The sequence below is a fragment of the Ornithorhynchus anatinus genome, chromosome 3 (assembly GCF_004115215.2).
Source record: "Ornithorhynchus anatinus isolate Pmale09 chromosome 3, mOrnAna1.pri.v4, whole genome shotgun sequence".
Taxonomy (NCBI): Eukaryota; Metazoa; Chordata; class Mammalia; order Monotremata; family Ornithorhynchidae; genus Ornithorhynchus; species Ornithorhynchus anatinus.
In genome coordinates, this window is record NC_041730.1 from 119,340,599 (window position 1) to 119,354,382 (window position 13,784).

Below are 13,784 nucleotides of genomic sequence, written 5' to 3' on the forward strand. Positions count from 1 at the left end.
AGGTTTTCCTTACCTGTTTGTTTGTACAGTGAACCAACTCTATCGGGATTTCGAACGTACGGCTTATGACTAAGTACTCTGCACACTACCGGTAGACGAACTTGAGGAGTAAAACTATTGTTGCTTTTAATAACCCAGACGCGACGATAACAGTGATGAAGAGTCTTGAAAATGAATGTCTTTCAATTACTCATTACGATAAGGAGAAACACGTCGTTTACAGTTACAGTTACGCTCAGAACGGACATCGGTCGATTCCGGCCGAAAACGCTGCATTATAACTTCCTTGCGCCAAATAAGTGAAATATTAGTTATAAACAGTTTATTTCTCTTTTAATCATTTGTTAAAAATCTGACGTTACATCATTACAGAGTCATGAGGAATGCTTTTTTTTTTCTCAGGAGACAAAAAATGGTTAATTTCTCTGGAAGCAATTTACAGATCATTGTCAAAATGAAGGTGTTGCAATTTAACTGTTATGTGCATTTACACTGGCTGTACAAATGGAGGCATTTGAATGCTTTATATTTGTACAGATTTCCGTTGCAAATGAAGATCATAGTCCAAAAGAAAGAAAATAAAGTAACTTTATTTTTAAGACAATGACTAGCATATAGAAGGTATGGGCTAGCATAAAATAAAGCTTTTCATGAAAGAGCATTAAAATAAATTAAATAGATATTTTATTTGGCATTTTCATGATTTGAGATAATTCTTACTTTATTAAAAAAACTTATCCTAAATAATTTATTTTCCCAAAAGGTGTGTGTTCTGCAATGAAGGTCATTTTTAAGCCACAGAGAGGTGCCACAAGCAGTACAATTGAGTTGGCAGTTCTCTTTTAAACACCAGAATATGACAAGACGCAAGAGGCTAAAAATGGCTCATCATAATTTATTTTATGTTAAAATGTACAGCTTTTTTTTTTTGAAGTGACTGACTAAAAAGATAACAGATAAATACAAGAGTGTCACTGGGTTCTATTTTATACATGGATTTTGCCTCTTCTGCTTGGCCCTTACAGTCACCCTGTACAGGTACAAAGGCTACAAAAAGGAAGCAATATAAACAGACACAAATAACTTCTGCTTTTTTACATGCGGTTCGTAAGCTGAGTTCGAGCTATTCACAAGCTACTGCTCCTCTATTTTTCCTTAAAAAATAACTCCAATATTTTATAAAGATAGAAAAATCTACAGATGGAATGAAAATGTAAAGTTAGAGGCATTTCCATAAAATAGCAACTTTACACCAAATTCACTATTTTTTAAACCCTGCCAAGTATTTGACATATAGGGAGATGTTTCCAAACTTGACAGATAAACACTGAGATATGCTTCATTCAATAAACAGAAGTCTGCATTTATAAAACAGAAAGCTGCCTTTTTCCCGCCCCCCCACCCCCGCCCCGAAAGAAATCTGTCACCAAAATGGAAAAGGGTCTCAACTTTACACCAAACATTTAGCGATAAAACCCTTTCAACCAATCGAAATGTGAATAGCTTTATAGCTTTTTACAGTTTTATAATTAACAAAAATATATATTTTTTTAACCCTCAAATTAGGGCCCCCTAATCAAGGCAAAAAACTTAAGAAATGGCTTACTGTTAAGCACAACACTTGTACAGTACTACAAAATGCACTGTCACTAACAAAGACATTAGCGGCATGCTGAAGTGTCACCTTAAACAAAATATACAATAACTGAAACGCTAAAGGCATTTACATGGGGAGGAGAGGAAAAAATGAGCAAGGTTCGGTATTAAAAACGGACAATGTCGGGGTCTCTCATCCACGTTTGTTTTTTTTTCCTCGACGGGGAGCAGGCACAACGAGTGTCTCCACGCCGTCGGCTGCTGTGAAACCGCAGTCCAGAGAGCGAGGCCTTCCTTTCCAGAGAACTTCGTTAAAAACCGAAAAAAACCCAAAAAACCCAAACCCCCAGAGACAGAGGTACCGAAAAGGAAAAGGAGATAAAAGAAAAACAACTCGTATAAGGCTTTCTGCTGCATACAGCTTTTTTTTTTTTTAATGGTGCCAACAAATGTTTTTTTTTTTATTCACACCAATTGCTGGTTTTGAAATCGTACTCTCCAGAGATACCCGTGCAGATCAATCCGCTACGTCTGTCTGGTTTCCCGACCGGCCCCGTAGCCTACCTCCTCATGTAGGAGCCGTTAAGGGACTGTTTGGGCATGCCGGTGTTCATGTAGCCGTGATGGGCGGGCGGAGTGTACATCATGTTGCTGTGGGGGGTGGCCTGCATCGGCTGCTGTGCGTATGGCTGGGTTCCCATCATGCCCATCTGCATCTGCATGGGGTACTGGGGAGTCTGATTCATGTATCCGTGATTACCGTGGTATCCGCTGTTCATCATCGGCTGCGGCATGCTGTACCCGTTCATGGCATTGAGCGTGTTCATGTTCACGTTCACCGAATTGACGTTGTAAGCCGGGGCCGGCATGAGGTTGACGCTCATGTTCATGCCACGCTGCATGGTTAAAGTCCGTGCCGGACCCTGCATGGCGACGGCCTGGGAAGCTCGCCCGTAGATCTGGGACTGGTGGGCGGCGGCGGCGGCGGCGGCGGCGGCGGCGGCGGCCGGGGGCAGGGCCGCCGACTTGGTCCTCATGGACACGTGGCCCTTGCCGGCGATCTGAGTCTGCAGTCTTTGGGTGTGGGAGAGTCCGATGTTGGACGCGGCCATGTTGCGCTGCAGGAGCGGGGGAGGCAGATTCATCGGCGGAGGAGTCAGGTTGGGGGGCGGGGTCATGGTGGCTTGTGCTTGGGCCCCCCCGGGGACGGGATGCGGAGATTGAGAGAGCTGAACGAGTCCCGCGTTACTTAGAGGGGTGGGCAGAGAGGCACTGTTTGCATAGGAAGTTACAGCAGCGGAATGGCTGTAAGGCAACGAATGATCGATAAGCGTATTGGTCAACTGCTGCAGTTTGGCGAGGCTGAAGGTGGCCGAGGGCTGCGGGTAATGGCCCGGCCCGAATTCGCCCTGCCCCATCCGCTCGTAGAGGCCGACGTTGGCGCCGCCCGTCTCGGGGATCTCGGCCAGCTGCATGGGCGGGGTAAAATTAGCGGCCATGCTGCACTGCGGCAACTGCTGACTGCCACTCGGAGGCCTCTCCGCCACGCAACCCTGGGGAGACTTGACGTTACAGGTCGGGGGAGAGCCGATGCCCGTCTGCTGCATCATGCTGCAGCTCCCGTTGATGCTGGACATCTGCTGGGTGACGGCGCAGCTACTCTGCGTCAGGTTGCTGCTCGTGAGACTGCTGAACGAGCAGCTGTTCTGGGAAGAATTATTGCCACAGATACTCCCTCCCATGGTGGAATCGTAACTGCTCGGGTTCTCGTAGTTTTCGGTCGTGCTCTCGATGCTGCCCAGATCGCTGAACCCGCTGTCGACGACTTGCTGGGAGTGATCGGAGACCGAGGGGACGTCCATCATCGGACTGGTCTCCATGTTCTGGAGGGAGGGCACGGAGATGGCGCTCTGATCTGGGCTGATCTGAGCGTAGCCGTTCTCTAACGTAGGAACCGTCGGGCTACTTACGGAGCGCGCGGACTGACCGGGCTGCGAATGTACGGACGAAACGGGGCTGCTGTGGTCAGACTGCTGGCAGTCATCCAGGGCGGAGATCTGGGGACTCTGGTCGGCACGCGTGTAGTTCTGGAGACTTCTACAGGCCGCCTGCGTCTCCGAACAATCTTGAAAAGTATCATCCTGTTCGCCGTTTTCCTGGGTCAGGGACTGAACGGCTTGGGCGGTCTCCGAGTCTAGCTCCATAGTTTCGGTAGCTTCTCCTTTGAATTCAGGATTTAATTCCTCGCTATCTTTCCGATCCCGGTCGGCTCTCCGTTCTACATCTTCCTCGTCGGGTCCGGGCACATCTTCCGCGTCGGCGGCACCCTCCTTTGACTCGCCGGTACGGGGCGCCGAAAGGTCAACACCACAGTCGATTAACTCCTCCGGTTTGGAATTACCAGTTTGAACGCTTAGGTCTAAAAAAGTCTCCTGATTCTCCAGAGCTTCCTTGAAAGCTTCTCCTGCAAGCTCTTCCTTCTCGGCTTCGGCCGGGTCCATGTGACCATCGTCTTCGTCATCTGCGTCGTGATCTTCGTTGTGGGATGGCTCTTCGTCCTCTTCTTCTTCCTCTTCGTGATCATCGATGGCCGCGGGGTCTTTTTTTTCGGCACAGGTTTCTGGTTGGTCTTTTTCCTGACTTTTGGTGTTGTCGCTCTCTGCATCTCCTTCTCTCTCTTCCTCCTCTTCTTCCTCCTCCTCCTCCTCCTCCTCTTCCTCTACTTCTTCCTCCTCCCCCTCTCCTTCCTCCTCCTCCTCCTCCTCTTCTTCCTCTTCCTCCGCTTTGGTTGCTACACCATTCTCGGATTTTTCAAAAGTTATTTTGTTAGGGCTTGGAGGCGCGGATATCTCTTCTCCATTTTCATCTTGGGGTTGTACAGGTGGAAGAGATGATTCTTTAATGGCCTCCTCTGCTACAACAGGAATCTGGCATGGTTTCTCTTCAGAAGCTTCTTTCTGTTCTTCTACTGTCACCTGGCAGTCGGGTTCCATTGGAGTCTCAGGGGGTGTGTATAAATTAAGTTTAAAACCCATCTTCCTTTCTTTATTTTGCCTCCATTTAGATGGGCCACGCTTCACTCCTTTGGGCCAACCTTGTTTGCATCTCAGAGGTTCAGGATTGTCTTTAGTAACATCGTTCAGACTATTTGCTCCTTCGGGGTTGTCTTTGGGAGGTAACAGATAAAATGGGGAGGAAAAAAAAGAAAGAGTCTTAGATATCAAGGCCATTATCTAACCTAACCCAAATTCATCGACAAACCCCTCTTTAATCTAGTATTTACGTTTTTCAACCGGGGAATACTGTAAGACTTGAATACGGTAAATCTAGAATAATAATAACAATAATAATTGCGGCATTTGTTTAGCGCTTACTTCGTGCCAGGCACTGTATTAAGCGCTGGGGTGGATACAAGCAAATCTGAGAGCGTACTGTGTGCAAAGCACTGTACTAAGAGCTCGGGAGAGTACAACATATCAACAAACAGATACATTCTTGCCCACAATGAGCTCACAGTCTAGACTTGCCCAAGGTCACACACACAGCAGGCCAGTGGCAGAGCCCAGATTAGAATCCAGGTCCTTCTGACCCCCTGGCCCATGCTCTATCATTCCAGACCGCGCTAGAATGAAAACCAAGCAGTAGTTAGAATAGTAGTTATGGTATTTATCGAGCGCTTACGATGTGCAAACTAACTGAACTAAATGCTGGGAAAAAATACATGGGCGAGACTTAGACGGGGATCCTGGTCTTCAAGGGACTCACAATCTAAAACAAGAAGTAAATAACTTGGGCCTGATTCCATGAAAATATCTACTATGGCTACATTCCTCTGCCTGGATCCATCACAAGTTATGTTGTCTTTAAGAGGGTAGATTTTATCCACTCCAACTGGGTTACTGGTAATCCACAACAGCAGTTAGTTGTTTCCCAGGCATCTTTAAAATCTTATCCCCAAAGTGCAAAACTGACATTTACAACAACATTTGTGAAATAAAATTGCTTTTCAGAACTGCAAAGTTAAAATGCCAATTTGAACCTACAAAATTTAGGAAAGTTTCAATTAAAATGTGTCTGATTATCTTATTTTAGTCATATCACCTCAATTCTATTTTATAGAGTAAGATTTGTAAATTTCACAGATGAAGTTACTTGGGAAACCGTAACTTCTTTCTTTTATTGCATTTGTTAAGTGCTTATTCTGGGCCAGGCACTACACTAAGGTCTGGGGTAGATACAAGCTAATCAGGTTGGATACAGTTCATGTCCCACATGGGGCTCACAGGTAGTAATCCCCATTTTACAGATGAGATAACCGAGGCACAGACAAGCTGAATGACTTGCCCAAGGTCACACAGTAGACGGGTGGCGGAGTCGGAATTAGAACCCTGGTCCTTCGGACTTCCGGGCCCATGCTCTGGCCATTAGACCATGCTGCTTCTCATCTTGTAAGAGAACGTCAGTTTCTGTTCTACCAGAATTCAGGACAGGGCAAAATTCATACATAATTTTGAGTTTGACATATAACAGAAGTTCCTGCTCAGTAAGATTTAATTAACAGACTATTTCTTAGCTTTAAATGATTGAATGTGACACTCATAAATATAAATCTAGAGATAATTGACCCAGATTTAAGAAATACACTAAAGTTTTCATCATTTCTGAAATGAAAATGACCCCCAAATGCCCAAAATAATAAGATGTAAAGACTAAATATTTTGTCTAACATAAAAAATGAACTGTGAAATAAACTCCAGAAAATTAAATATGGATCAAGCCCAAATGCATTACCAATCTTCACTAAAGCTGTCATATTTCCACAGCCTGCATTACAATAGCATTTTTAATAGAGTTTCCTATTCTACCAGTAAATCCCATCCATGGTGTTTTGATTGATTCAATTACTGCACAGATTCAAGGCCAAAAAATTCTGGACACAAAGAAGCTAGTTCTATTTTTAAGGTTCATTACTTTAGTTCAGTTCATTTATTTTTTTTTCTCCGATATATTTCCCCCACCAAACACTTTTTAAGAGTTCTAGAAAACTGAAGGTTACACTGATGTCCAGGAAAGACAAATCTAAGGGCATAAAAACTTCTTAGAGTAATGACCTATGCTTGCTATGTGCCAGGCACTGTACCGAGTGTTGGGGTAGACGTAAACTCATCAGGTTGGACACAATCCAGGTCGTAAACCCCCTTTTACAGAAGAGGTAACTGAGGCACAGAGAAGTTAGCTGACTAGTCTGAGGTCAGAACAGATAAATGGCAGAGCTGGGATTAGAATCCAGGTCCTCTGACTCCCAGGCCTGTGCTCTTTCCACTAGGAATGATCTCATTAATTTCAAATATTTTTTTCTTTTACAGGAATGGAACTCTTCTACCATCGAATCAAAGCATACTAAATCTTGCTCTTCACTCATGTGCATGACAAAATGATTATACAAATACTACACAGCGCTATTCTCAAATGACTCGGGGGATGCAAAATGGATTATTTTGTATCGAGTATCAAGTTTGAAATCCATAATAACATCAATACTTTCAAAAACACCTCATTTCCATATCCTCTGTAGAATTAAAGACTCCACTGAAATCTGAAGAGCCTAGCCTAAGCAGATGCCCCTTCTCTCCAATTCCAAAATCGAATCTGATCATTTTGTTAATGGTAGTTGTTAAGTGCTTACTATATGCCAGGCACTCGATTAAACACTGGAGAAATTTTTAGAGGAATAGCCAATTCTATGAGAGGATGGTCATCCGAAATCAACTCAGACTCAGTTTTACCATACAAAGGTGTGGACTGCTGGGAGGGGAAAAAAATGTTGGTCAAAATGAAAACCAGGAAACAAATGATAACCACACAAAATGGTCAGGAGATGTTGAGGTATGATAAAAGAACAAAAAGTTGAAAAATGTAACGTGGGTAATTTCTGCCCAAAACTAATTCCCTGGAGTTGGATTTAGGACAAAAAGTTATGAGTGCATTCTCCAATCAAGGGAGAGTGTTAATTCTTCACTTCTCCCCAATGACACAGTTCCCTACAGGTGTATACGTCCCCAGCCTAGAGAGGCAAACTTGGGAGGGTGGAGAATGAAAATCTTTCAGGAATGAAAAAACAAAAACCCAACCTGTTATATTCCTAGTAGGGACTTAACCTCTTCTATTCGACTGCAATTTGTTCTCCACAAACTACCAGAGCCCACTGCACCCCAGGAAACAAAGTGGTGGTTTTCCTTTCAAGTCTGCGGTGGCCCAGAAGTGAGTTTGCCCCAGAAGGGGTACATGCAGTTATGTTGACAAGGCATGAAAGCATTTTGCTTTCTTAATTAAAAATACTGAATGACAGAAGAAAAACATTGAGTGCAGCACAGTATAAAAAATGAACTGAAGTTCAAGGTGAGAAAGATGTATTTTCTCAGAATTACTCTCATCTACTATAAGCCATCGATTCTTTAGCAGAAAGGAGGATGAGGCAGAACTGGGCTGTACAGATTTCAAGATTCAAACTGTAATAAAGGTATTTTGTAATAACACTTTTATAATTATTTCAGACTTTAACACTGAAAGGGATGGGAATAAATGGTGAAAAGATGTAAAACCTGTTCCTGCTTTTCCTCATCACTTCAGCTACACTTCTAAATTTCTGACAATATGATTTTCAGCTGAATTCAACAGCAGAATTTAGAGGACAAAAGAGATGCCTTCTTGGCCAAGGTTTGAAATGCTAAAGTGGTACTTGAGATATCTGCAGAAAATAAGATTAGCTCTTTGCCCCCTTGACTGCTTCATAAGCTGGAATGGGACAGGCATTTTTACACAAGGAGTCATTTCTACTGCAGAAGGGGAAGAGGTGAAGATTTTCCTGGTTATTCTCATTATTTGAGACCACTCAGCACTTTTTCATATTCAGCCAGCGGTTATTTGAGCCACTTAAGAAACCCCAAAGTATCTTTACCAAGGATATTAAAGTAAATTAACATGCAGATTTTAGGGAAGGCACTAAACTCTGAAGAGTCATGTTTCTGCATGCTGTTATATCGTACTCTCCCAAGTGCTTAGTATAGTGCTCTGCAAGTAAGTGCTCAATAAATATGGTTGAATGAATGAATGTCTACCTAATCCCCTAAGGGACACAGTTAATAAGTGATATTTATTAGGAACCTACCTACGGGCAGAACATTGTTCTAAGTGCTTAGAAGAGTACAGTATAGTTGCCAGGCATGATCCCTGCCCTCAGGGAGTATTTTTTAAACGGTATTTGTGAAGTGCTTCCTATGTGCCAGATACTGTACTAAGCGCTGGGGTAGATACAAGCAAATCAGGTCGGACACAGTCTCTGTCCCACAAGGGGCTCACAGTCTTAATCCCCATTTACTCATGAGGTAATTGAGGTACAGAGAAGTTCAGTGACTTGCCTAAGGTCACCCAGCAGACCAGTGGTGGATCCTGCATTAGAACCCAGGCCCTTCTATCCACTAGGCCACACTGCTTCTCTAAAAATATCAAAATAAACTACCCTGAGGGGAGGCAGCAGCGTATAAGAATATCTACATAAGTGCTGTAGGAGTATAAAGGGGTATAAATTTAAGTGCTTAGATTATGCAGAAGGGAGGGAAAATAGGGTTGGAAAACATGTTTTAAGTACATACAGATCTGTCAGCTAGGAAGCAGAAGGGAGTTCCTAGTAAGAAGATGTGTGTAAGGAGCTGAGGACAAGATTGAAACACACTAAGCAGATTGGTGTCGAAGCAGTGAAGTGTGTGGGCCGGGTTGTAGGGGGAGAGCAGCGAGAATAGGCAGGGAGGACAGAACTGGAGGAGTATCCTAAAGCCAATGGTGCCAATGGTGAGGACTTTCTGTTGGGGGAGACAGATAGGCAACAACTGGGGGTTTTTGTGGAATGGGAAAGATGAACTCAAAATTAGATTTTAGAAAAAATGGTCTGAGCAGCCCAGTGAAGTATCAACTGGAGTGGGGAAAGGTTGGGGGCGGGAAAGTCTGAGGTGGCTGATATAGTTGTAGAGAAAGGATAGGGCATGGGCTCGGACTGGCAAGGTAGCAGTTTGGCTGGGTAGGAAGGGGTGAAGCTGACAGTATCTGGTGACTGAATAGGTGGACTGAAGGAGAGAGATATGTCAAGGGGAAGGCCAAGGTTGTAGACTTGTGAGACAAGGAGGACGGTGGTGTTGTCAGCAGGGATGGGAAAGGTAGGGAAGGAGACCGTTTGGGTGGGAAGCTGAGGAGCTCAGACTTCAGCTGCAGCAAACAATTTGGTCACCACTGTGAAAACTCTGGGCTGTGCTTCGCTTATTAACGAACCCTATTCACAGTTTACAGTTCAAAGCACATTAAAATGGAGAATTAGACGAGGCTAACAAAAATATAGAACTGTTTTCATTTCCTTACGATGCAGAGTTCATTAAGTCTTTATTAGATTTGGAGGAGTTGGAGGGGGGATGATCCTGAATACAATGGTGACCCGTTGCACAGGACAGATGAGCCTTGGTCTCTTTACTATGACTTGGTGACCAAGAACCTTTGCTTGCATCTATCTAACCCAGGGCATAGTACAGTGCCTGGCACTTAGTAAGTGCTTAAGGAATACCACAAAAAAAAAAGAATCTGCACATATGAATCGATTATATTGCTAGTGGTTGGCATAGGGCCACTTGTACTCGGCACTCGGCAATGAGAACAGTGCTCGGCACCTAGTAAGCGCTTAACAAATACCAACATTATTATTATTATTACTCACTCATCTCTGCCAGTCCCAGTCACATATTTCAGAGTACATGCAGGATTTTATGTACAAATCCCATTCTTGGCCAAATGGCCACAACCCGGTGCCGATGCTATGCTGCAGTAACACTGAACAGTACCACGTTGCTAGAGTAGACACCGCAGTCGCAGCTCTGGTCTTTATGACCTATGTTGACCAACCTTTTTCCGGATTTCTGCTAAGCCTTTCCACTATTTAAGATGCCCTTGGTGGTCCAGGCTGAACTTATAACCCTCAAGAAGTTGAATAGAGACCCCTTACTGTAAATAAAATACCCTGAGGAAAAATATCAATTCTAAAAACTGTAAAAGAAGAATTTTGTTTCAATGCAGCAGTGAAATAGACTGCAGTTCTACTGTAGACTGTAGACTATAAATCCCCTCTAGACTGCAGACTCATTGTGGGCAGGAAATGTGTCTCAATATGGTTATATTGTACTCTCCCAAGTGCCTAGTACAGTGCTCTGCACACAGTGAGTGCTCAATAAATTTAATTTACTGACTAAAGAGAACTTGACTAACTACTCAAAGCTCACCACAATGCCTTAAGCTCTTTCTCAAAACTAACAGGATGGAAATCGACAGATCAACAGTAGTCATTGGGTTTGTAGACTGCTATACTAAATTCTTGGGAGAGTAAAAGAGAATTAGTACACTCAAACCTGGGCTTCAAAGAGTCCACATTCTCAAACGGGACATACACTAAAATAAATTACATATAGGAGGAAGTAATTGAGTGTATAAAATATGTACCTAAGTGCTACAGCGGGTTGTGAGTACTTAAGAAGCCCAGAGGGACTGAAGTGGCCTAATAGTTGTGGTATTTAATTCATTCATTCATTCAATCATATTTATTAAGTGCTTACTGTGTGCCGAGCACTGTACTCTTTAATAATAATATATTATTATACCATTACAGTATAATAGTATACTATTTAATAATGATATACTATTATACTATTATGGCATAATAGTATACTATTTAGCAATAGTATAGTAGTATAGTATAATAGTATATGACTGTACTATTTAATAAGAATTGCGGTATCTGTTAAGTGCTTACTATGTGCCAGACACCGTACTAAGATAGAGGTAGATACAGAGTAATCTGGTTGGGCACGGTCCCTGTCCCACATGGGACTCATAGTCTTAATTCTCATTTTACAGAGAATTGGTAACTGAGGCACAGAGAAATGAAAAGACTTGCCCAAGGTCACCTGGCAGGGCCAGGATTAGAACCCAGGTCCTTCTGACTCCCAAGCCTGTGCTTGTGGCATCAGAAGTGGTTGGAAATATAGAAATTAATAAGAGAAGGCTTGCTGGAGGAGATGAGATGTCAAAAGGGCTTTGACGATCGGATAAAATGTGATCTGTCAGATAAGCAGTGAGAGGGAGATAATGTCAATCTCTCTGGATAGACTGTAAATTCCTTGACAGCAGGGATTTTATGTGCCAATTCTATTGTTTTGTACTCTCCCGAGTGGTTAGTTCAGTGCCCTGCACATGGTAAGTGCTCATTAGATATTAGTGACTGATTGATTGGGGGGAGAGGTGAGCAAGATACTAGAGATGAGGCAGACAAGAATGAGACACAGTAAATAAGTTAGTTGAAAGGAAAGGAAGAATGCTAACTGGGGTGCAGTAGAAAAGAGTAGAAAAGTAGGAGGGAGAGAGTCCCTCTAGACTGTAAACTCGTTACATGCAGGGAACATGCTCCTAATTCTGTTGTATTCTCCCAAGAGCTTAGTAAGGTGCTCTGCACATACAAAGCGCTCAATAAATACCATTGACTGATTGATGGATTGAGAGCTGAAGAAGACCCTTAAAGCCAATGGTCAGTAGTTCCTGCCTGATGCTGAGAGGAATGGTCAACCATTGAAGATTTTGGAGGAGTGGGGAGAGGTGGGCAGAATGACATTTTAGAAAAAATGATCCTGGCAGAAGATTGAAGTATGGACTGGAGAGGGAAGAGACTGGAGGCGGGAAGGTCAGCGAGGAGGCCGACGCAGTAGTGGAGTCGTGAGATGACAAATGCCTAAACCAGCATGGTGGCCTTTTGGATGGAGAGGAAGAGGCAGATTCTAGAAGCGTTGTGAAGGAAGAACCGACAGGATTTCAAGATGGAATTGAACACGGGAATTGAAAGAGAGGGTGGAGACAGGGATATGGCAAGGTTATGTGACTGAGGATGGGGAGGACTGAGGGTGTTGTCGACTTTAGTGAAGTGCGCAGTACAGTGCTCTGCGCACAGTAAGCTCTCAGTAAATACCACTGTTGATCGATTGATGGACTGTACTGGGAAATATAGGTGGAGGAGAGGATTTAGGGATGAAAGATGAGGAGTTCAGTCTTAGATATGTTAAGTTTGAGGGGACAGGTGGAGTCCATGAAAAGATTTCCTAGGGGCAGGAGGAAAGGAGAGATTGTCAAAAAGCCCAGAGGTCAGGGCTAAGAGGAACATCTGGGAGTGTGATGAGTAACCACGGTGAAAGAGTTAGTACAAATGCCTCTGATGCTGATGTTTGCAGCTTGCATGACTAAACAGAAATGCCTTGATTTTGATTAGACTTGAGGAGGACTGTGTCTGCAAGCTTCTTGAGGGCAGAAACCATATCTTTTACTTCTATCGTACGCTCCCAATTTAGTATGGTGTTAGGGCTCAGTAAGACTGATGAAAGCATGAATGAGCTACCTAACTGTAATGGTTATCAGAATCTAACTGCTTGGAGATCCCTAAGGATAGCAAGGAAAAGTCTTCTGAATGGTTCAGAATCTAACTGCTTGGAGATCCCTAAGGATAGCAAGGAAAAGTCTTCTGAATGGTTCAGTTAAAGTTCTGCCGGGAGCCAGTGGATTGGACTACGTGACCATTTCAGAACTCTCTCAATCTCAAATTTTACGATTCTACTCTTTTGGGATTATATCAGTCACTCAAGTTCATCCTTAATGGTGAGAATACATAAAAAAGTTCTACTTACTTCTACCTGGTTCATCATTCTTATAGCAATGATTGTCTTTCTCCTTCTCTTCCTCTTCTTGTCTTTGCTTCCCAGGTTGATACTGAAACATTTTTCTAATTACTGGCTTTAGGTCATCTTCTTCCCCCTCGATTTCACAGGTAGGCTCCAGCTGCGGCATAGGCCTCTCTTCATCTGAATTTTCAAATGGCTCATTCAGTACTTCGGTAGTTTCAGAAATTGTTTCTGTGGTGACACTGCTGTTGATCCTCCTTCGCTTACGACCCCTTTTCTTCTTTAGGATAAAAGGTCTCTGAAAATTCAAATATAAAATGCATAAGACTTCAAACATGAGGATGAGTATCAAGACGAACCACCACTGCGTGGCTCCTTTTCTGGCCACTTTCAGAGACAAAATATTGGGCAGTGTGGACAAGACCCAGCAGACCC

The 13,784-nt window shown here is 43.4% G+C and overlaps 1 protein-coding gene across 1 annotated transcript in view; it reads right to left on the reverse strand.

Annotated features, from left to right (window-relative positions):
• Positions 1 to 316: 316 nt before the first annotated feature.
• The window catches only part of KAT6B (lysine acetyltransferase 6B), a 255,301-nt gene continuing 241,833 nt past the window's right edge, over positions 317 to 13,784 (reverse strand). Inside the window, exons 18-19 of the mRNA XM_029061133.2 lie at positions 13,356 to 13,647; positions 317 to 4,762 (exon numbers count right to left, since the gene is read on the reverse strand). Coding sequence (XP_028916966.1) covers positions 2,157 to 4,762; positions 13,356 to 13,647 — 2,898 coding nt within the window. The 3' untranslated portion in view covers positions 317 to 2,156. The remainder of the gene's footprint in view (positions 4,763 to 13,355; positions 13,648 to 13,784) is intronic.